Source organism: Malaclemys terrapin, chromosome 8 (genome assembly GCF_027887155.1).
Source record: "Malaclemys terrapin pileata isolate rMalTer1 chromosome 8, rMalTer1.hap1, whole genome shotgun sequence".
NCBI classification, from domain to species: Eukaryota; Metazoa; Chordata; order Testudines; family Emydidae; genus Malaclemys; species Malaclemys terrapin.
Genome location: NC_071512.1, coordinates 97,762,157 through 97,783,877, shown reverse-complemented (window position 1 = coordinate 97,783,877; position 21,721 = coordinate 97,762,157). Strand labels below are relative to the sequence as shown.

The window sequence follows — 21,721 nt, the reverse complement described above, 5'->3', positions numbered from 1 at the left end:
CAGGGTTTGACCCTATGGCTTTCCAATATCATGTAATTAGAAACATAAAGGATGGGGAATAAGATTTGCCAGAGTTGGCAAGACCACTGATACATGTAGCCGGCATCCTGCCTTTGGCCATGCTTCAAAGGAAGGAAAACTCCCCACTAAATCAATTGTTCAGTGTTGTACCTGGTGAGAAAGGGGGGGGAAAATTCCTTTCTGCCTCCTGTAGGTGATTTGATTACACCCTGAAGTGTGAGAACCGACTCCCCTGGTTATCTTAGCTTTCCTAGCTACACAGGTTATTACAGATGGAAAAAATATATTTTACTCTTCAAGGCAGCTGCCAGCTCGCTCTTTTTGTTTGCAGAATGATACCAGGTGACCAGCAATCCATCCTTCCTGTCAATGCTCCCCAGATTTAGCAGGTATTCGAACAGGTCTCCATCTGTTTCAAAGGCTGGTTTGGGTGCAGTGTCTGAAATACCAAGGAAGATTTGTAATAAGTAATTTTTAGGGCTGCTGATTAATCGCAGTTAACTCATGTGCTTAACTAAAAAAAATTAATCGCAATTACAAAAATTAATCGTGATTAATCGTAGTTTTAATCCCCCTGTTAAACACTAGAATACCACTTGATGTTTATTTTTGGATGTTTTTCTACATTTTCAATTATATTGATTTCAATTACAACACAATACAAAGTGTACAGTGCTCACTTTATATTATTTTTATTACAAATATTTGCACTGTAAAAATAAAAGAAATAGTATTTTTCACTTCACCTCCTACAAGTACCATAATGCAATCTCTTTATTGAGAAAGTGCAATTTACAAATGTAGATTTTGTTTTTTTGTCACATAACTGCACTCAAAATCAAAACAATGTAAAATTTTAGAGCCTGCAAGACCATCAGTCTTACTTCTTGTTCAGCCAATCGCTAAGACAAACAAATTTGTTTACATTTACAGGAGATAATGCTGCCCACTTCTCACTCCCAGGTGCCATTGTAAATAAGAACAGGCATTCATATGGCACTTTTGTAGCCAGCATTGCAAGGTATTTACATGCCAGATATGCTAAATATTCTTATGCCCCTTTGTACTTCGGCCACTCTTCCAGAGGACATGCTTCCATGCTGATGATGCTCGTTTAAAAAAAAAAAGTGTTAATAAAATTTGTGACTGAACTCTCAGGGGGAGAACTATACGTCTCCTGCTCTGTTTTACCTGCATTCTGCCATATATTTCAGTAGCAGTCTTAGGTGATGACCCAGCACATATTGTTCATTTTAAGGACACTTTCACAGCAGATTTGACAAAACACAAAGACGGTACCAGTGTGAGATTTCTAAGGATAGCTACAGCACTTGGCGCAAGGTTTAAGAATCTGAAGTGCCTTCCAAAATCTGAGAGGGAGGAGGTGTGGAGCATGCTTTCAGAAGTCTTAAAAAGAGCAATACTCAGATGCGGAAACTACAAAACCCAAACCACCAAAAAAGAAAATCAACCTTCTACTGGTGGCATCTGACTCAGATGATGAAAATGAACATACGTTGCTCCACACTGCTTTCGCTTGTTATCAAGCAGAACCCGCCATCAGCATGGATGCATGTTGTCTGGAGTGGTGGTTGAAACATGAAGGGAGAGAGGACTAGCTCAGTGGTTTGAGCATTGGCCTGCTAAACCCAGGGTTGTGAGTTCAATCCTTGAGGGGGCCACTTAAGGATCTGGGGCAAAATCAGTACTTGGTCCTGCTAGTGAAGGCAGGGGGCTGGACTCAATGACCTTTCAAGATCCCTTCCGGAGATAGCCTATCTCCATTAATTTAATTTAAACGAATCTTTAGCACATCTGTCACATAAATAGCTTGTGATGCGGGCTACAACAGTGCCATGTGAACGCCTCTTCTCACTTTCAGGTGACATCGTAAACAAGAAGCGGGCAGCATTATCTCCTGCAAATGTACACAAACTTGTTTTCGAGTGATTGGCTGAACAAGAAGTAGGACTGAGTGGACTTGTCAAGCTTTAGAGCCTACATCATTTAATTTTTATTGCAGTGATCTGTAAGTTCAACTTTCATGATAAAGAGATAGTGTAACCACACACCTGCTGTCCCATCTAGTGGCATCAAGGGCGGGGCGGAGGGGGGGGGGGAAGAGAGAGAGTCTGCTCAACAGCCAGTTGTTTTTTTTAGCTCATGCGGTAGAGGCTCATGCATTTAGCTCCAGCGATTCCCCGGTTCGATCCTGCACGCTGACAGTACACTAGCACTACTGTAGTGCTATTAGGTGAATTGAAACATATTGTTTCTTTTTTTACGGTGCAAATATTTGTAATCAAAAATAAATATCAAGTGAGCACTGTACACTTTGTATTCGGTGTTGTGATTGAAATCAATATATTTGAAAATATAGAAAACCTCCAAAAATCTTTTAGATAAATGGTATTCTATTCTTGTTTAAAAGTGCAATTAATTGCAATTAATTTTGGGAAACAAATGTGAAACTAACCCAAGCAATAGCTGGGTTTTTGAAGAGTGGGACCCGAAGGGAAGTAATAGGAGAACTGCCTGACTGCTCCCAAACGTAGGACATCTTCTGTAGCACAGCAAGTTTCCTCTCTCATTTTGCTGATTTCAAGGGAAAGCTACCGCAGAGCGGGGGTGGGGAAAGGGTTAACACCTGTTGACTTTTTGGCTGTGACACAATGGAGTTAGTGCCAGGAGTGACTGTAACTGTCCTGTGACTCATTGTGTTTGCACCTGCAGTAAGAACGAGGAGAGTCTCAGTAGAAACTCACATGAATGGTGCTGGTAAGATGACAATGCAGTGAAGAGCCCCCTGGGATACATGCAATACCCATTTTTGATCTCCATATGCATAACAATGTAGACACTGATCCCTGCTAGGGCAGTGGTTAAAAACCTAATTAAAAAACTCCTTGCTCTGTGTAGTCCCCCAGTTCTAAATATTATGTCAGTAACAGACCGTTACAGGCAGACAAACAAAATATAAATCCCCTCTCCAGGCTGACAAACTGTATATTAAGTTTACCTTAATGCAGTTTGAAAGGACAGCTATCGCACCTGACAGAGGCTTGGGATGGCATTTATATTCTCTCTGAAGTGTCACTTCTGGGGAAGCTCTCCATACATATCCTTTCTGCAGACAGACTCCAGGTACGCCATTTATTTTTAATGAATGAAGCCTATTCCTCCACCATGAATGGTGTGAGAGCTTCTTCCTGATCCACAAAGCCACCACACAATCATCATTCCATCTATCACACCTCAGTGTCTTCACTTTCTCTCGCCCCGACACACACACACACTCTCCTTTTAGCACAGCTGGCTCCCATCTTGTTTCTGCTGCTTTTTCCCGTGCAAATAATTTAGCCGCTTTCCCCAAATGCACCCTCTGGAGCCAATCAACCAGAATCTAAGGTCAAGAAGCAACTTGGTACCTTGGGGGGGATTCCTGTTAACAGTCAGACTCACAGCCAGTGCGATGCAGGTAGAAATCACCGCAACAGCGCAGACACCAATCACTGCTGCCTCTGTCGCTCCTATGGCAGGACAACTCCTCTGACTGGAAACCATGACAGTCCTCTGAGTGCACCCACTCTTGGGCAGCTACGTTCTGGAACTCCAGCTACCTTCAAAAGAAAGCTGAGCGCACGAGGGCTGGCTGAGGCTGGGGAAGTTTATAATGATTAAACTCTTGCCGAAGGCTGACAGTGCCTATAGCTCAAACACGCTCCAAAGGCAGGAGCTGATACATACAGCGGCCTGATTCTTGGACAGCTTCTTTCTAACAGCTCTACCAGCCCAACACTGCCTGTGGGGACTGTACCACAGGGAGGCCTTTATGGAAGTGCCTCGATGTAGGCGTCAGCCCCTCCTTCCTTCAGCTGTCATGTGGGCATGGCTGGATTGTAAGGGCCAAGTTCCAGTCCCTCGCTCCCTCCCTCTGGGAGCTGTTCTGTTAATGTCATGCCTTCGGTTTCCCAAGCCAGCACCAGACAAGTGCTCAGCTAAGGTTACACTGGGAGAATGCTAGGACGTGGCCAGTGCAGGCTGAGAATAGCGCGCCTGCGGGTTTGCAAAGAACAAGTACAAAGCCATGCGGCTGGGATCCCTGCCTGACGGCACTGAGACAAATGCAGCCAGTCAATACAGTAACCTGAACAGCTTAGCTTAAGGTTACAGTCAGGGCCGGCTCCAGGCACCAGCTTGCCAAGCAGGTGCTTGGGGTGGCCACTCCGGAGAGGGGCGGCACGTCGAGCTCTGCGGCGGCAATTCAGCGGACAGTCCCTCACTCCGGCTTGGAGCGAAGGACCTCCCGCTGAATTGCCATCGCGATCATGGCTTTTTTTGTTTGTTTGTTTGTTTGGCTGCTTGGGGCGGACAAAACCCTGGAGCCGGCCCTGGTTACAGAAATCAGGAACTGCAAATGGGCGGCTACAGGAACCTTATCTCACCACACTGCACACAGCAATGTCAATTTCGACCTCAGGTGCATCTGTGAAAACCTCACTGAAGTCCATCAGATTTGGGTTTTCCTCTCAGGGCAGGATGGGGTCCACAGTGCATTGATGTTGGCCCATGTAACTCCACTGAAGTCAATTGGAGCTGGGTCTATTTTCACTGTGTGAAGAACTAGCCAGTTATATTTAACAGTGTAACTAGGAACCTACCCTACACCCTGCGTGCAATGGGCTAGTTAATCCCTCTGTGAGAACCTCATTCTTTATTTAAAACCAAAGACCGACACCAGCCTGACAGTTGCAAACCTCTGTGTAACTAACCCACCACTACAAATGTAATCCCCCATTCGGCACTGGCTTAGTGCCTGTATGATGTGCGCACAGATGGGGACTTTGGACAGTCCCCAAGTTTCTGTTGCCTGGGCTAGTTTCATGCTGCTGCTGGTAGGTGTCCGATGCTTCGTCTGCTTAGTGTGCTGAAGACTAAAGCTAGTTGGTGGTGCCCCCAGTGAGACAAGGGGTTAATCACACTAAGGCAGTGGCTACCCCGCATGAACTCACAAATAATTCAAACTCACCCAAGCAAACAAATTTAAAAACAATAACTATAAACTTTATGTGAGGATTTGATTAAAGAGAACTAGACAATAAAAATATTAAATGATTAAAATGCTTAAAGAGATTTAATAATGCTTTTTAATTACTAAAGGCTACGCCGGCAAGCAGCCGAGGTCAGGTGATCACACTTTTCCCCAATGTTCCTAAACAATAGAGTCTCCCCACCCTCGGTTCCCATGTCTCAGATACCCGGGTGTTGCACATAGAGACATGTTGCAGGCCTGCAAGGAGACGGTGTTAGAAACACACTTCATTACACTGAGAACTGGCAATGCAGGGCTTGCCGCTCCGGGTAGCTGAAAGCCCTTTTGCACATGCAATGTGCATAATGGTGCGACATTAAACCCTACCTAGCTATCTAACTATAACACAGGGGACTCACTCAAGGTCCTTTTCTGGCTGGGCAGGCAGGAGACTCATGCAGACAAGCAGATCCTCCCTGGGGATTGCTGGAGAGGGACCCGTTCCCTCCTGGAATGGTTCTTTAAAGCTTTGAACGCCTGGGTTCAGTTGTAGTTAGGTCTCTGGAGCCCAAATCCCAGCTCTGATGTGGGCTGGCAGGCTGCAGATGGCGGCAGGAGAACTGGAACTGTTGCGGCAGGCTAGGGGAAGGAGATTGTCTTCTCCTGAGGCTTTTCTGTAGGCTGAGGTTACAGATAGGCCAGTTGCTGGGCCTGGAAGTGCAGTCGAGGGAGGAGGGTCGCCAGGGTGGCGGGGGGGTTGCATCCCCCCTCCTCTTCCTTCCTGCTGCCTGGGAAATCAGCACTGTAGGACTCTGTCAGGGACCCCAGGGAGGCCCGAAAGGTGAGTCTCTTCTCTTGGGGCACAGCCCCCTCACTAAGAGGGTTGGGGGGGGGCTACATCCTTTCCCTCCTGCAATCTTGATGCCCCCATCAAGATTTAGACTCTACCTGTTCAAAAGTCCAAAGTGTCCAATGTCCAAATCTGCAAGGTCTGCAAGTCACTTATCTAAATAGTGCTATCTGGTTACACATAATTCCTGCTGAACCACATCATAACGTTTATCTTCTACTTTATATAGTACGAACCTTCACAGAGAACTCATGAGGCAGCACCTGACAAAATTAGCCAGAGCTGATATGAATCTTTGCACCACACTCAACAGAAAATCATCGGGCACAGCGGAGGAATTGTAGGTGAGTCTGCACACTGGCTTTATCAGTCTCTGAGGCTTTGCTTCCTCTGAAAATCCTTCTTCTGTGTCCGCTGTAGTCTTCACGACTTCAGGGGTAAAGTCAGGTGGTTGTGTGACGTGAGGAACTGTGCTAGCGTCTGTAATCTCACTTTCTTGTGCTCTATGTACTTCTACCGTGCTTTCCTGGTGGGGCTGTGCTCCAGGAACGGGTGCTGTGACTGCTTTCTCTGCAGCAGAAGAAGGGTGCCTGTCAAATACAGTGGTGTCAAAATGCATCGGCGATGGATAAACACACTGTCTCTCATCATCTGAGGCTGACTTGCACTCTCCCTTTAGAGGAGCGCGATTACTTCCTTCAGATAACTTGGGTTCCTGATTTCTAGTCACAGGGTGAATCACAGGGGGTTTCACTGTGGGTGCTTCAAGAAAATGAACTAACTAACTGTCCTATTGTCAGCAGCTGGTTTCTGTGCAAAACTTTTATGTTTCTTGATCCACTTTCTCACTTCAAGCAGCACACTGGAATGTCTGGTAGCGCCTGAACTATGACGTACGGGTCAGGCCTCCAATCGCTGCTGAAATTGTGCTCTCCAGGGATACTGAGATTTTTGTATGAGTCCATGGTCTTCAGGTAGCAAATCCTGTTCAATTACTTGTCTGTCGTAGCTGTACTTATTACTGGAGTTCCCTTTCTCTGCAGCATTCCTTAGTAACTTGTAGGCCGTACTCAGTTGTTCTTTAAACTGTATTACATACTGCACATAGAATTCTTGACTGGCGCCATCTAGAGATAATCCAAAGCACATGTCCACAGGCAGACGAGTTTCCCTACCAAGCTTTAGGTAGTAGGGTGAGAATCTGGTAGACTCATTCTTGGAGAAGTTGTAAGCATGCACAAGATGGCTTAAGTGATGACTCCGATGGGACTTTTGAGCAGGATCAAGCATTCCCAACGTATTTAGCAATGTTCTATTGCATCTCTCCTGCTGAGGGTCACCCTGCAGAAGATATGGCATGGAGTGGGACTTCTTAACCCCTGCCAACTGCAGCAATTTCCTTTATTAAACTACTCTTGAAGTCTCTGCCTTGGCCAGAATGTATGGAAATACTGTTTCCAGAGTACCTTTGCCACGTTGGTCCTTGGTGAGGAAAACTTGTGCGTACTGAGTGAAGTGTTCAGTGATGACCAATAGATTGGTGGTGTTGCTCTGGTTCAAAAGATAAAAAGTCCACACAGACCAGATCCATGAGCCCTTTACTGTGAACTAACTCAGCTGTGAACTAACGGCTGAGTGTTTGGGCGATGCCTCCCTGGCAATGCAGAGAATAGCTTTTGCAGTATTGTTCAACGTCCCGTGCAATATGTGGCCAGTAGAATCTGGTTCTCAAAAGGTCTATAGTTCTATCTATTCCCAAGTGGCCTCCATCATCATGAAGTGACTTCAGCACTACATTTCAGGAAGTACCAGCTGTCGCCGAGGATGCCCCAAGGGGTCACAAATAATTCTATATAGCAACCCTCCCTGACTGATCAGCTTATCCCATTCCCTGAGCATTAACAAGGTGTTGAGGTGTTTGCTCTTCACCCATGGTCACAGCTTCCCTTGTAGCTTGACCAGGACTATGTCTCTGATGCAGGAGTCAGTTAACCAAATTTTCTTCAACTCCTCACAATTCAACTGAGGCAGTGATGTCAAATCTAAGCTCACCAAGAGGGAAAGACTTTGGGAAAGGCTTTAGGTGACACTCCCAAAACATCTCTCCAGATTAGCAATAGTTAGGTTGGGTTTTGCCTTGGCAATTTTACACATTGCTCTCACTATAGGGGTGGCTATCTTTATCCATTCATCATCTGGAGGATAGTGATCATGTGGTCATTGAGACAAGACATCGCTGTCAATATTAGTCTTTCCAGAGTGATATGTGGCTAGATCGGCTAACCACTGGTGTCCAGCTCCGTCATGTTTTGCAGATGTCAGGATGCAAGTCAGGGGACTGATATCAGTCCTGACTACAAACTTTGCACCTTTGAGGAAATCATGGAACTCTTCCACGATGGTCTATGTCTGTGCAAGGAACTCTAACTTATGCACTGGGTAGTTTTTCTGAGGCAGTCTGACTTTGGCTGGCATAGGCCACAGGTTGATATCCATTTGGGTGCTCTTGATATAGGATTGCAAACCAACTGTCTATGCTGGAATCTATATATAGCAAGTAGGTCTTGTTGGGATCTGCAAAGGCAAGAACGGACCTTCGCCAAACTGTCAAAGTATGGAAAGCACATTCATAGGCTCAAGTATCAGAGGGGTAGCAATGTTAGTCTGGATCTGTAAAAAGCGACAAAGAGTCCTGTGGCACCTTATAGACTAACAGACATATTGGAGCATAAGCTTTCGTGGGTGAATACCCACTTCGTCAGACACATGTTCATAGGCTGCAGTCCACCTGTCTCCAAAAAGTTCAGACACCTTATGGTAAGGCACTTCTGGCTTACAAGGGCTCCTATTGTTTTGATACAAAGAGTCAGGGCATTCATTGATTCAGGGCATTCCGTGGATGGGCAATGATTGAATATCCCTTCACAAAACATCTGTAATACCCACAGAATCCTAGGAAACTCTGGAGCTCTTTCAGATTTCTTGGTCGTAGCCAGGTCTTGAAAGCTTCTATCTTATCTGGGTCTGCTACTGCTCCTTGTGAGTCAATGTGCCCAACGTATTTCACACTTGATTGGCAAAACTGGCACCTGTCTAAGGACAGCTTGAATCCACAGGTGCTGACATGATCAAGCACTTAAGAAGATGCTCATGTTCCTTGAAAGTCTTCCTGAAAACAATAAGGTCATCCAGGTAAATCAACACCTCCAGCAAGTTCATGTCTCTGTCTTCTTCTTTAATCTCTGGAAAATTGCTGGGACTCCAAATATACCCTGGGGCTTCCTTCTAAACTTGTAAAAACCCAATGGACAAATAAAAGCTGTCTTCTCACAACCTTCAGGAGCCCTAGGGATTTGGCAATATCCACTTCTCAGATCAAGGACCGAAAACCACTTGCTTCTGGTAAGGCAATTCAAGACATCTTCCACCCATGGCAAAATGTACTGATCGGGTATTGTTTCTCTACTCAGGGTACAGTTGTCCACACACATGCCGATGTCATGGTTCTTCTTATAGGCTACCACAATGGGAGATGCAAATGGGCTTCTGGATTAGTCCAGCAGCTTTGAGCTCCAACAGATGCTTTCTCATGTCCTAGACATTTACAAGTGCAAATAACCGGGATCTCTCCCAGAAGGGCTTATCACTCATCCAGATTCAGTGTTTGAGCCAATATCCCAGTTGTGTTGCTAGAATATGTCTGCTTTCTGGGCCAACTCCTGTCTCAGGCACTCTTTCTGGACCTTGGTCACAGGGAGTTTCCAAAGTTCAGGCTGTTGGATTAGTCTCAGGACAATGAAAGAGTCCACTGACAGTCTCAGCTCTGTAGACATGGGCTATCATGGTCCCCAGCTTGAGAATCCAGGTAAATGAAATCCCTTCTGTATATGCAATGTGCACTAATGGTGAGAATTAAACCCTACCTATCTATGTGACTATAACACAAGGGACTCACTCAGGGTCCTTTTCCGGCTGAGTAGGCAGGAGACTGATGCAGGCAAGCAGGTCCTCCCTGGGGATTGCTGGAGAGGGACTAACTGCCTGCTCCCTCCTGGAACGATTCTTTAAAGCTTGGAACCTCCAGGTTCAGTTGTAGTCAGGTCGGGTATCTGGGTCTCTAATATTGGATCCGGTGTGGGCTGACTGCAAGGCAAGCAGGCTGCAGGTTGGGGCAGGAGAGCTGGGCTGTCTCCTGTTGCTGGCAGGCTGGGGGCGGGAGGAGCGAATTGTCCCCCCCTTTCTGCAGGCTCATGTCACAGATAGGCTAGTTCTTGGGCCTGGTAGTGCTGTGCTGACAGGCTGTAGGGAGACCTCCTCTCCCCTCCACTCCCTGGCTGGCCTCAGCCAGGCGCAGGGAAACCGGGGCTAGGCATAGCCTCCCTCCTGAGCACCTGGGGCTTGCACAGGGGCAGAGGGTGCTTTTATTCTGACTGGCTGCTGCGGACTGCTTTTGTCTCCACTTCTCCCACTGGTTGAGAGAGGAGGGTCGCCAGGGTGACTGGGGTGGGGGATTGCCTCCCCTTCCCCTTCCCTCCTGCTGCTGGGGAAGTCAACAGGGCAGGACTCTGTTGTGGTCCCCATGGGGGCCCATGGAGGGGGGGTCTCTTCTCTTGGGGCACAGAGCTGCCAGGGTCCCTTTTTGACTGGCCGTTTCGGTTGAAAACCAGCCACTTGGCAACCCTACCCTGGCATTGCAGATGTGGTGCAGTCTTCTGCGAGCACGTCCCTGGTGCTGCAAACGCAGTGACCTTCTCCTTGTGCACGTTCCTGGCACTACAGACGCAGTGCCCTCTTCCACACACACGTCCTCAGCACTACAGACCCAGTGCCATCCTCCCCGCGCACGTCCCCGGCACTACAGACCCAGTGCCCTTTTCCTTGTGCACATCCCTGCACTACAGACCCAGTGCCATCCTCCCAGCACACATCCCTGCACTACAGACCCAGTGCCATCCTCCCAGCACACATCCCTGCACTACAGACCCAGTGCCATCCTCCCCACGCACGTCCCTGCACTACAGACGCAGTGCCATCCTCCCCGCGCACGTCCCCGGCACTACAGACACAGTGCCCTTCTCCTTGTGCATGTCCCTGCACTACAGACAGTGCCCTTCTCCTTGTGCATGTCCCTGCACTACAGACACAGTGCCCTTCTCCTTGTGCACGTCCCTGGCACTACAGACACAGTGCCCTTCTCCTTGTGCACGTCCCTGGCACTACAGACACAGTGCCCTTCTCCCCATACACGTCCCCGGCACTACAGACGCAGTGCCCTCCTCCCCGCACACGTCCCCGGCGCTACAGACGCAATGCAATCCACCTCATGCACGTCCCCGGCGCTACAGACGCAATGCAATCCTCCTCATGCACGTCCCCTGGCACTACAGAGATGATGCACTCCTTCCCGAGGACATCCCCAGCACTACACACACAGACTGCAACTTTTAACTCCGACCAGCATTCACCAGTAGCTTAGTTGTAGTATTTAATTAGATTTCAGGCTTATTGAAACCCTACACCAAAGGGCTCCCAGCCAAGGCTGTGGGCATCCTTCACATACATTAAGACACAAGATTGTAGGCAACAGACAGGGCTGGCTTTAGGCACCAGCAAAACAAGCTGGTGTTTGGGGCGGCACATTTTAGGGGCGGCATGGCCGGCGCCAGAATGCTGCCACTGCCGCCCCTAAAAATGTGCCCCGGCTGCCCTAGCTCACCTCCGCTGCTGCCACCGCTCGCGCACCATGGTGCGCAAAACAGCTGATTCGCAAGCTGCTGCTCGCCCTCCCTCCCAGGCTCTCAAACCTGGGAGGGAGGGGGAGATCCCGAGCGGCCACGGCGCGCGAAACAGCTGATTCGCGCACCACTGCTCACCTTCCCTCCCAGGCTTGAGAGCTGGGGATTTGGGGAAGGGGCGGAGTTGAGGCGGGGCTGGAGGGTGGGGTAAGAAAAAAATGTGGGGGGAGCGGCCAAAATTGATTTTGCTTGGGGCGGCAAAAATTCTAGAGCTGGCCCTGGTTACGACAATAAAAGTTCACCAAAGTGATAGCATTTCTTCCTCCAACCTTACCACGCAGCATTTGAGTACCAGTCATGTGATGCATACCCCCTTTAAAAAGCCCCCAAGGTACTTTGCCACTAGACAGAAAGGCCACCCTCCTGTGATGCCCATCCAAGCGCATGGGCTATGCAACATGCGCAGATCAGCAGAATCAGGCTATTTGAGGCCTGGGGAGGCAGCGTAGCCCAAAGGAAATGGGCCCTATGGCAAATGCTCTGCTAGCAGGTCCTTCCAAAGCGTGGCTAGTGGCAGATCCTTTGCCAATCTCAGCAGTGGCAATATGGTCTGGGAAGAGGCAGTCTCTTAGGTGGGCAGGTCCCAAGCTGTTTAGGAACTTAGGCCAAAACTCCGTCTAGAAGCCAATATGCTACGAGTGCAGACCCAGAACACAGGTTGCATATACTGCTACCAGGCGGTACTGCTTAACAAGCAGGCTGCCATACTCTGCATCAGCTTACGTTGTGGCTAGATTTAAGCTGTAATCCTCCATGCAGAGTGCATTGCAGTGATCCAGCCTCCAGGTGACAGACATATAGCCCACAATAGCAACATCCACCTCGCTTTAAGATTAAATGATCAACATAATACTACTTGGGGGGAGGGATAGCTCCGTGGTTTGAGCATTAGCCTTCTAAACCCAGGGTTGTGAGTTCAATCCTTGAGGGGGCCACTTAGGGATCTGGGGCAAAAGCAGTACTTGGTCCTGCTACTGAAGGCAGGGGGCTGGCCTTGATGACCTTTCAAGGTCCCTTCCAGTTCTAGGAGATGGGATATCTCCATTAATTTATTTATTTTTATTTTTAGCGCTATTTCCATTGCCACTTACCTGCATATTCTCTCCACACACATACAAACCATTCACTTCACTTCACCAGGGGAGCATGTTAGCTGGAAAAATGTGTGATCGCTTGTAAAGGGATCACTTAAACAGGGGAGTGGCTATTTTGCACATAGAATAGAAGCCGGAGAATAATCTGAATCACATTCATGCAGATGGGAACACATAGCACATCATGTAAATCATCATCTATTTTTAAAGAGACATGACATTCCACCCGTGAGCCTCATACTGGCCACCATTGGTTGGCACTGAGACAGAAATTTCTAGCTCCTATTCTGCAAACACTTAGGCATGTGAGTAACTTTTGGTAATGAATTCAAGCAGTCCGTTCACATGCATAAATTCCTCCTGTGTGGAAGTGGTTGCAGGATCCTGGCCCACCCAGTGCTGGAATTGCCTCAAAGTCCGGCAATTCTGCTGGTGATGTTTGTAATGCAGCAATCTGTCCGCTAGCAGCTGGATTGAGACCACTAATTTATTACATACAGGCCACTGAACAGTCATGAAGTGGTAGCAAATTTCACTCACTACAAGCCCAGGCTGTGTTTGAGCAAGCAATCTGCCTTGCTAATTACGTGAACAGGACCTAAGGAAAGCGCCGTGGTATGACATGCTGACCTGAATTTTCAACTGCGGGCGTGTAGAAGGGTATGTCTAAATGGATGTGTCCCTCTATGGATGCATACACACTAGTGAGGAGTGCACACCTACTAAAATGGGTTTGTATATACCACCATGGCTGGCAAGTGTGCGTAGGGATTTGCACCGTTAGCTGATGTTCACATTGGCACTTGCCTAGTTCAAGCAGAGGGCCGTAAAAAATGGTTCTGAATCACTACTGGCCAAACTCTAGTAAGTTAAAGATGCCACATAGGTGCACTCAGGGATCAAAATGCCCCTTAGTCATTTACATACTTAGCATGGTGTTTCTAAAGCAATCTCTGGCACTGGTTTGTCTGCTGAATCCCTGCAACCAGATGACAAGAAACATCTTCAGCAATTTCAAGTCCTCCTCTGGTGAGCGTGTTTTATTCATTCTGCTGTGTACTCACTCCCCCTGGTCTGTAATCTGACAGCCTGGTAGATGTGGATGAAAGGCTTTTGGGGGGGAGGGTTTCAAATGAATCAAATCCTCCCCCCCAGGCTGATAGAAGACCGTGCTTTTGAAATATTTCAGCACTTGTAGACAAGATTGGTGCTAAACAGTCGGGGGTCTCACTCAGAGCATTGCCGAAGGCACTACAGCTGTTCATCATGCCCTCAGACTTGGTTCAGTGGAACAGACCCATTTTAACTGTGCGCTAATCAACAGTGCCACTTTGGAAGCCTTTGTATATTTCAAAGCGGCTTCTAAGCACAAAAATCCTTCCCTCCACTAAGACGTTGCTGCGTCTAAACTGGCTTGTTCTTCAGCAGTCCCCCAAATATCTCTGCAGATAATCATCAACAGATCATCCCTTTGTTTTTGTAGGTCCTTACCATGGTACTCAGCAAACTGGACAGCGAGGGACAAACCATTTGTAAGAATGCACTGAAACGTGTAATAATAAAAAACCCACCCTCTTTAAAATTAACAATCGATGGATGCAGGGCCGGCTCCAGCTTTTTTGCCGCCCTAAAGAAGGCAAAAAAAAAAAGATAAAGCCGCGATCGGCGGCACTTTGGCCGCCAAAGACCCGGACATGCCGCTCCTCTCCATTGGCCGCCCCAAGCACCTGCTTCCTTTGCTGGTGCCTGGAGCAGGCCCTGAATGGATGTACCCAAGTCACCAAAGGCATAGGGATTAGAAACTGTCTAATTGGAGTAGGTCTGGGCAGTCCACGTGGGTTTAGACATACTGAAAGCTGCCATGGTAACACAGGAATTGTCCCGACTGGATCAGAGCCAAGGGCCCTCTAGTCCTGTCTCCTGTCTCTGACAATGGCCAATACCAGCAGCTTCCAAGGAAGGAGTAAGAGCCCTGTAATAGACAGTTGGGGGACAATCCACGTCCCACATAGGTCTCAGCCCGCTCTCTAATAGCGATTGGTTTCAACCCCGAAATATGAGGTTTAATGCTGCTTCCAAACTTTTGTTATAAATTAGGATAACGCTGGCTATTCTTGCTCTCCGTAGCCATATCCAATCCCCTTTTCAATCTTAAATTCTTGGTATAATGAGTCCAGGGCCACAAATTCTTTAAAGCAGCAACAGCAACAGCAAACTCCCAGTGACCCTGGATTGGACGGGATTCTTTGTTCCCTATAAATACTTTGCACAAACAACCCGTTGGCTTTCGGTGAAGGAGCGGTGTGAGCGAGAAGCCGCTGGGATGATTTATGTGACAGGGTTGCAGCTGGGACGCGAGCAGATTCCTGCCCGTCTCCAGCACACAGCCCTGGTGGTTATAAAATGTTTTGAAGGATCTGCTAATATTTTTGTTTTCAGTGGGAACAAGACGTAATTACACGACAGCACATCTTTCTCAAGGCTGTCTGTACTGAGGCCACTCCTATAATTTATGCCCTGAGTGTGTCGAGATGTGGTAAGGAAAGATGGTGTCTCATGCAGCCAAACCCTTTCAGGTGAATGAAAATAAAGCAGGAGGCAGAATTGATGGGCTGTAGCAATGGCAAAGTGGCTCCTCAGAAGGTTTATTTTAATTAATTTCCAAGCCTGCTGTAATACCAGACAGCGCTTTCTTCAAACCTTCCCTTCTACTCCCACCTGCTGGCTGAGATGCCTCACTGCTCCTTGGGAGAGCTGGGAGAGCTCTTCCTTCATGTGTTAGTTTAAGATCTCCCCTAGGAGTCTTAAAAATTCCTTCTGCAGGCTGAATGTTGATTTTGGCTGACCAAAGAGAGGGCTCTAGAGATGGGTCCTGGACAGAGTTTGGATCCAAACCTGGATGAGAAACTCCCCCCCGCCCCCAAATTTGGGAGTGTTCAGATTTGAAGTTTTGGTTCAGCATGTTGAAGAACCAGCCGACAAGTTTAGATTTGAATCTGAACATCTGCCAGGGCTGGGAGTGTTTGGGTCTGGCCCCTCTCTAGGTAGGGTGACCAGACAGCAAGTGTGAAAAATCGGGACAGAGGTGGGGGGGTAATAGGAGCCTATATAAGAAAAAGCCCCAAATATCGGGACTGTCCCTACAAAATCGGGACATCTGGTCACCCTATCTCTAGGTAACATACTGGGACTCACATTACTGGCATCTGGTCCTCCCAATATTCTCGCTGTGAATAAATCTGCTTGTGGAAGTGAGCTTGGCTCCACACACACCCAAACGCCACACTCTTGAGCTAACTCTCTAAAGGGCTGTGACAAATACAGCCCATTAGTAACGTCTTCAAAAGCCCAGCCCCGTAAGCATTTGAGCAAAGGAGAATTTGTTATCCTGTCTAGCATGGAAACCAGGAGTCTTTCATTTTAAGGTGTGTTGGGGAATAAAAAAATGTCAGTTCATCAATTTCCTTGTTTGAGGCAGATAATTTGCTCTGGAAGACCAATGCTTTGCACAAATAAAAGGCCAGCTTTAGGCTAAATATCAGAGACTGTCCCAGTTTTTTCATTTATGAAGCTTAGAAGACATTTGATGTGATGCTCACTTTTGGGCTGTAGGTAGCAACTGCAGCAGCACCACAAAAGATCACTCCGACATCTTGGCTAAAACACGAAGCAGCAACCACTGCTTCTGCATATGCTGTAGGGCTGTTTTGCCAGACACAAGGCCCACGGAGTGGATTAAGATTATTCAATGGTCAAAGCACAGAACTGGGAATCAGGAGAATTGGACTCTACTCCTAGCTCTGTCACAGACTTCCTGTGTGACCTCAGCCAAGTCACTTAACCTCTCTCTGCTTTAGATTTCCCATCTGTCAAATGTTGGAAGGCATGATCACCAGAAGCTCCTTGAGACCCGATTCCAGGTCTCGAATTGGCCAAAATGACCCACAAGTGGCAAATTATGGATAGTTTCAATACCTGGAGCTTAGGTAGGCCCTCTGGAACATAAAGACAACCCTTGGAATAGAGGAGGCCATATTGTAGTCAGAACTCAGAGTCAGGTTGGATACCCATATCACTCAGGGTCTGGCAGATCTGGGTTACGAACGGGTCATCGGGGAGCAGATGGAGAATGTCAGACTGCTGACAATCATCCTGTTGACAAAGTTGGATGTCTTGAGCATGGTGGCAGAGGGCTCTTTGACAGGTTGAGGTATTTGTCTTTGTGGGATAGAACAGCCACCGTCCTGTTTCTTATCCCTTACAACAAAACTGAAGTGAGCAAAGAAGAGGAACCAGTGGATCTGATGCTGGTTAAGGCATCTGACAGTCTGTAGTATTCCAGGTTCTTATAATCTGTCAGGAATCAGGCTCTGTCTAGGAGGAGGCCAAACCTTAATAGCCAGTAGCTCCTTGTCTCAAATATCATAACTTTTCTCCACCAAGGTTAACTTCCAAGCGTAGGAAGCACCGGGATAGAATTGGTTGTAAGGGGCCCCTCGTGTTGAGATAATAATGCACCTATGGCAAAGTTAAAGGCATTGGCCTTGATTGTAAATGGTTGGGTGGTCTGGGTGACTCAGGCTAGGTGCCCTCTTCAGTCAGTCAAAGGCTGACTGAGCCTCTGTGGAGCAGGCGAACTGGGCGCCCCACCTTTCACAGGACTGCCATTATGGGTGCAGGCAGGCTGGAGAATGCTTTAACAAATCACCTGTAGAAATCGGTGAACCCTGGGAATTGCTGCACCTTGCACCCAGTTGGTTTTAAAATCTGTCCCTTCCTTGGTTCTATGCTGGGTCCTGATCCCAGACCCTTGGGATTCGCTGTGCCCTGTGCTACACTTGGGCACAACATTGATGCCTACAGCCAACTAAAGACCACGGTTTTCTTCTCTTCTGTAGGGACTAGGGATATTTCTAACTGTTACGAGGTGAACCAGCCCTGAGGGCCTGCCTGAGCTCAGGTCTTGGCAGAGTAAATAAAAACCCAGACTCTTCTTGTTCACCTTTAGCCTACAGAAACTGTTTATTTGCTGAAGCTTTATTTTTAATCACAGGCTGCTTTTGCCAAGAAAAAGTGACTTCATTCTAGTACAGAGGTGGGCAAACTATGGCCCGCGGGCAAACCGTCCTGCTGTTACCCCTCCCCTGCAGCCACGCCGCTGTGCGGGCAGCACAGCTGGCTCTGGCCGGCATGGCTGCGAGCTCCTGCTGCTCTGAGTGGCATGGTAAGGGGACGGGCAGGGAGCGGGGGGGGGGGGGGGGGGTGGGTGTTGGATAAGGGGTGGAGGGCTCAGGGGGGCAGTTAGAAAACAGGGAGCAGGGGGCAGAGGTTCGGGAGGTGGTGGTCAGGGAACAGGGGGCGGTTGGCTAGGCGTGGGAGTCCCGGGGAGCCTGTCAGGGGGAAGGGGTGTGGATAGGGGTCAGGGAACAGGGGGGATTGGATGGGGATGGGGTCCTGAGGGGGGGCATGGTTTGGGGCATGGGGTCCCAGGAAGGGGCAGTCAGGGGACAAGGAGCAGGGGGGGTAGGGGTTCTGAGGGGGAAGTCAGGGGGGTGGGAAATGGGAGAGGGCCAGGCTGTTTGGGGAGGCACAGCCTTCCCTACCCGGCCCTTTGTATAATTTCGCACCCCGATGTGGTCCTTGGGCCAAAAAGTTTGCGCACCCCTGTTCTAGTAGAACTTCAAGGAATAGCCATTATCTATGTAACATTGGGGTGAGTGTGGCAGTTTTTTGCTATTTTTTATTGTTTATTTTGTAATCCATCCTTCCTGCCAGGTATCAATCAGGGCTTGGTGTAGTGGTGGTACTCTGCCAAAGCTCTGCCCCAAAATCAGCATATCTGAATGTTTCTTCTAAAATGATCCATGTTGTATACGTTGTTGTATTAGACTTCAGAGTTAACACCTCATTGAGACAAATGGGGACAGCCTGTATCTTGCTTAGAACTCTTGTTTCTATGTTCACAGTCAACAGGACACTTCTTGACTGGTTCATAACTGGATGATCCTTGCAACCACGGGGCTAGGGATTTTAGTTTTTAAACGAAAGTTGCAAGTGTGAAGGAGCCACTAGAGATGTGGTGGCACAACATTCTTTCAAGTGCATGGAGCAGACTAACTGCTCTCTGGCCAGGACATGCACATGTTATTTCTCTAGCACGCCCAGCCCCTGCCAGTTAGTCACCTCCCCCAGACCTGAACACTGATTGCCCATGTGTGTCAGCATGTTGGGCTGTTGCTAGACTAGTGAGCTGTACTAAGAACTCTCACTCTCTCAAACTAATTAGAACCAAGATTAACAAGGTGGTGAATGGGAGTGAGCCTGAATGTGCTCAGATTCTGTTAGCATTCAGCTCCAGCTCTAAACTGTGGGTCTTGGGCCCATCGTTAGCTGATCTGTTTTACTTAATGCCTTCAGTAATTCCAGCAGGGATTTATTATCCTCCCTGTTTGTGAGGAGTAAAATCAAAACAAAAACCCAACCGAAAACATCACACAGCGTGTAGAGAAAATTGTTAGTCCTTTTACAGCAATCATATATTGTAGCTGTGATGAGATTTTCCTCATTTAATAAAAAGAATGTATGAAACTAAACAACATTCCTGGGTTTTGTGTCCTCTTTGTGAACAGGCTGAAGCCAGCAGCAGCAGGTGGCATCTGTGCTGACCCTGGGATAAGAACGCTGGCTGGCTGACGGTGAACCTCTTTGCCTCTTTAAGTACCACACCAACAAATGCTGAGCACTCAACCTTAGTGAAAGAGCTGTACTTGAATTTTCCTTTCAGCCTTCCCGTGAAAGCAGAGCTGGGTCACTTTTATATCTGGTATGCTGCATTTTAATATTTGTTCTTATATGTTATATGTCTAGAAGCCTTCACTGAAATTGGAGTCCCATTGCGCTACACATCGTATAAGTAGTTACGAGATGGCCCCGGAACTGAAGAGCTTACAGTCTAAATAGACAAAAACTGTGGGAGGGAGTGGAGGCACGGAGAAGTGAAGTGACTTGCTTATGGTCACACAGGTCAGTGAAAGTGCTAGGAAGAGAATTGCCTTCTCTTGACTCCCAGTCCAGTGGCCTGTCCGTTACACCACACTCCCATGCTACCAGGCTTCTACCCTAACTCACAATGCGCACAAATTTTTATGCTGGCACTTGCATTTGCCATGTTGGATGCTGATAGCCCTTGGATGGTTGCAACCAGGGTTTGACACTCATAGTGCAGTGAATGGAGTAAAAGGCAGAGGGGCAGTTGTGCTCTCACTGAAGTCAATGGTGCAGCTTTCATTGACTTCAGTGGGAGTAAAGCTTAGGTCAACACCTGAGTGCTTTTGAGCATCCCTTCCTTAAGGAGGTACTCCTCTCAAACCAGTGAGCTGAGAGAATGCACATCACCGGAAGACTGGGATTGTCAGTTTTCTCATGGTATAAGGGCTTCATGTCTACTCCTTGCAGGTCAAGGTCTCTAACCCTAAAACCCCACCATTCTGATCATTGTTTTTAATCAGTTTGATTCTGAGATGGTCTTTATCAGTCACTAATCGTGTTGGAAACTGGCATCTACCTTGGCAAGACTGATAGAAAAACTCTATTTTTATTTTAATAATGAAAGTTTAGCTTCTGAAGAAGATAGAAGTCCTAGAAAGTTGGGGTTTCTGTATGGAGACTTATAGCAGGCTATGAAGCTTTATATCTACAGGGCACCAGTTTGAATCCAGCCTGAATTGGTAATGTCTGAACATCATTAGCACCTGACAGCTGTTTGGGTGCCTCTGGGACATGAGTTAGTGGTCTCACTCCAGTCCAGAATGTACAACTGTTGGTGGCAGATACAACTACTGGCTAGACACTGAATGGGTAGGGAGACTGAATGACATTCTGATTTCTAGAGCTGGTCTCTCCCCAGCAACATGGAGATGCCGATGCTGCACTTCTTTTTTGGGTAAGCAGAAATACTTTATTCTCTAGTACTCTCAAACTAATACCTTTCAGCTTCACATTAGAATAACTGCTTTCTTCTGCCCGTCCTGGCCAGTTTTGTGACAGGCAGCAAGCTCCCTTGCCATACCTTCGGCTTCTTTCAAAATAGTCTCTTCCCCTACTCCTTCCATATCAGCTCTACCTACGCGTTCTTTAATCTAACTGTATTTGCTACACCTCATCCCAGTGAACTCCTGAATAAGGACGGAGCCAGAGTTTCCTGAAGATATTAAATGAGGTTTACTTGCATCTAACAGTCACCTCAGCGGCAGGCTGTTGCTAAGTTCTGTTACACTAGGGTTAGTTCATTGTTTCTAGCAAATGCTGGGAAGATGCTCACACATCTGGCTGGAAGAGAAGCCCATTAGGCTTACAAGCTTTTAGAGAATCTTGTGAATGTTGGAAGGAAAGATTTAAGGAGGAGTTGCATCTACACTGACTTGCATTAAATGTTCATGGCTTGTCTCTTTCTCTTGCAGATTGTGATCTTCCATTCTGTCACTTGGCAGCACACAATGCCTACACAATGGACAGATGACTTCAGAGGTTATAGCAGACGTGCACCTGACTGAGCAGTGCTATGGGCTAGGAGAGGATATTGGCCTGTTTTCAAACAAAACCTATGCTAAGCTGAGGTCTGCTGTTGTAGAATCAGAATTCACTTGGTGCTAGCCATAGGTGACTACTGGTTATTGAGATACACGAGGATGTTCCCTCACTTTAAAACTACTCTATGTTATTTCCTTGAGGATATTGGCACAATTTCCCATTCAGGAATACAGTAAGGAAAATGAGCCTGCCTAATTCACTAGGCACCAACCTGTCTACTTACCATAAATATATTTATTTGCAATCTACATCAGACAGTAAGAAAGGGTAGTGAAAGGTCAGTAAACAAAGAGCTTTGTATTCCTTCGTTCAATAGCGCAGTGCATTAGTGAGTGAACTC

The 21,721-nt window shown here is 47.5% G+C and overlaps 1 protein-coding gene across 4 annotated transcripts in view; it reads right to left on the bottom strand.

The window, feature by feature from the left end:
- Window positions 1-12,870, bottom strand: part of FAM151A (family with sequence similarity 151 member A) — a 39,726-nt gene extending 26,856 nt beyond the window's left edge. For 2 of the 4 annotated variants that reach the window (XM_054037484.1, XM_054037483.1), the window contains exons 1-2: window positions 3,450-3,793; window positions 314-460 (exon numbers count right to left, since the gene is read on the bottom strand). In XM_054037484.1, the coding sequence (XP_053893459.1) occupies window positions 314-460; window positions 3,450-3,585 (283 nt within the window). In that variant the 5' untranslated portion in view covers window positions 3,586-3,793. Of the gene's footprint in view, window positions 1-171; window positions 250-313; window positions 461-3,449; window positions 3,794-12,789 lie in introns of those variants that run through there. The other 2 variants (XM_054037485.1, XM_054037486.1) reach the window with 2 other exon arrangements.
- Window positions 12,871-21,721: the final 8,851 nt, after the last annotated feature.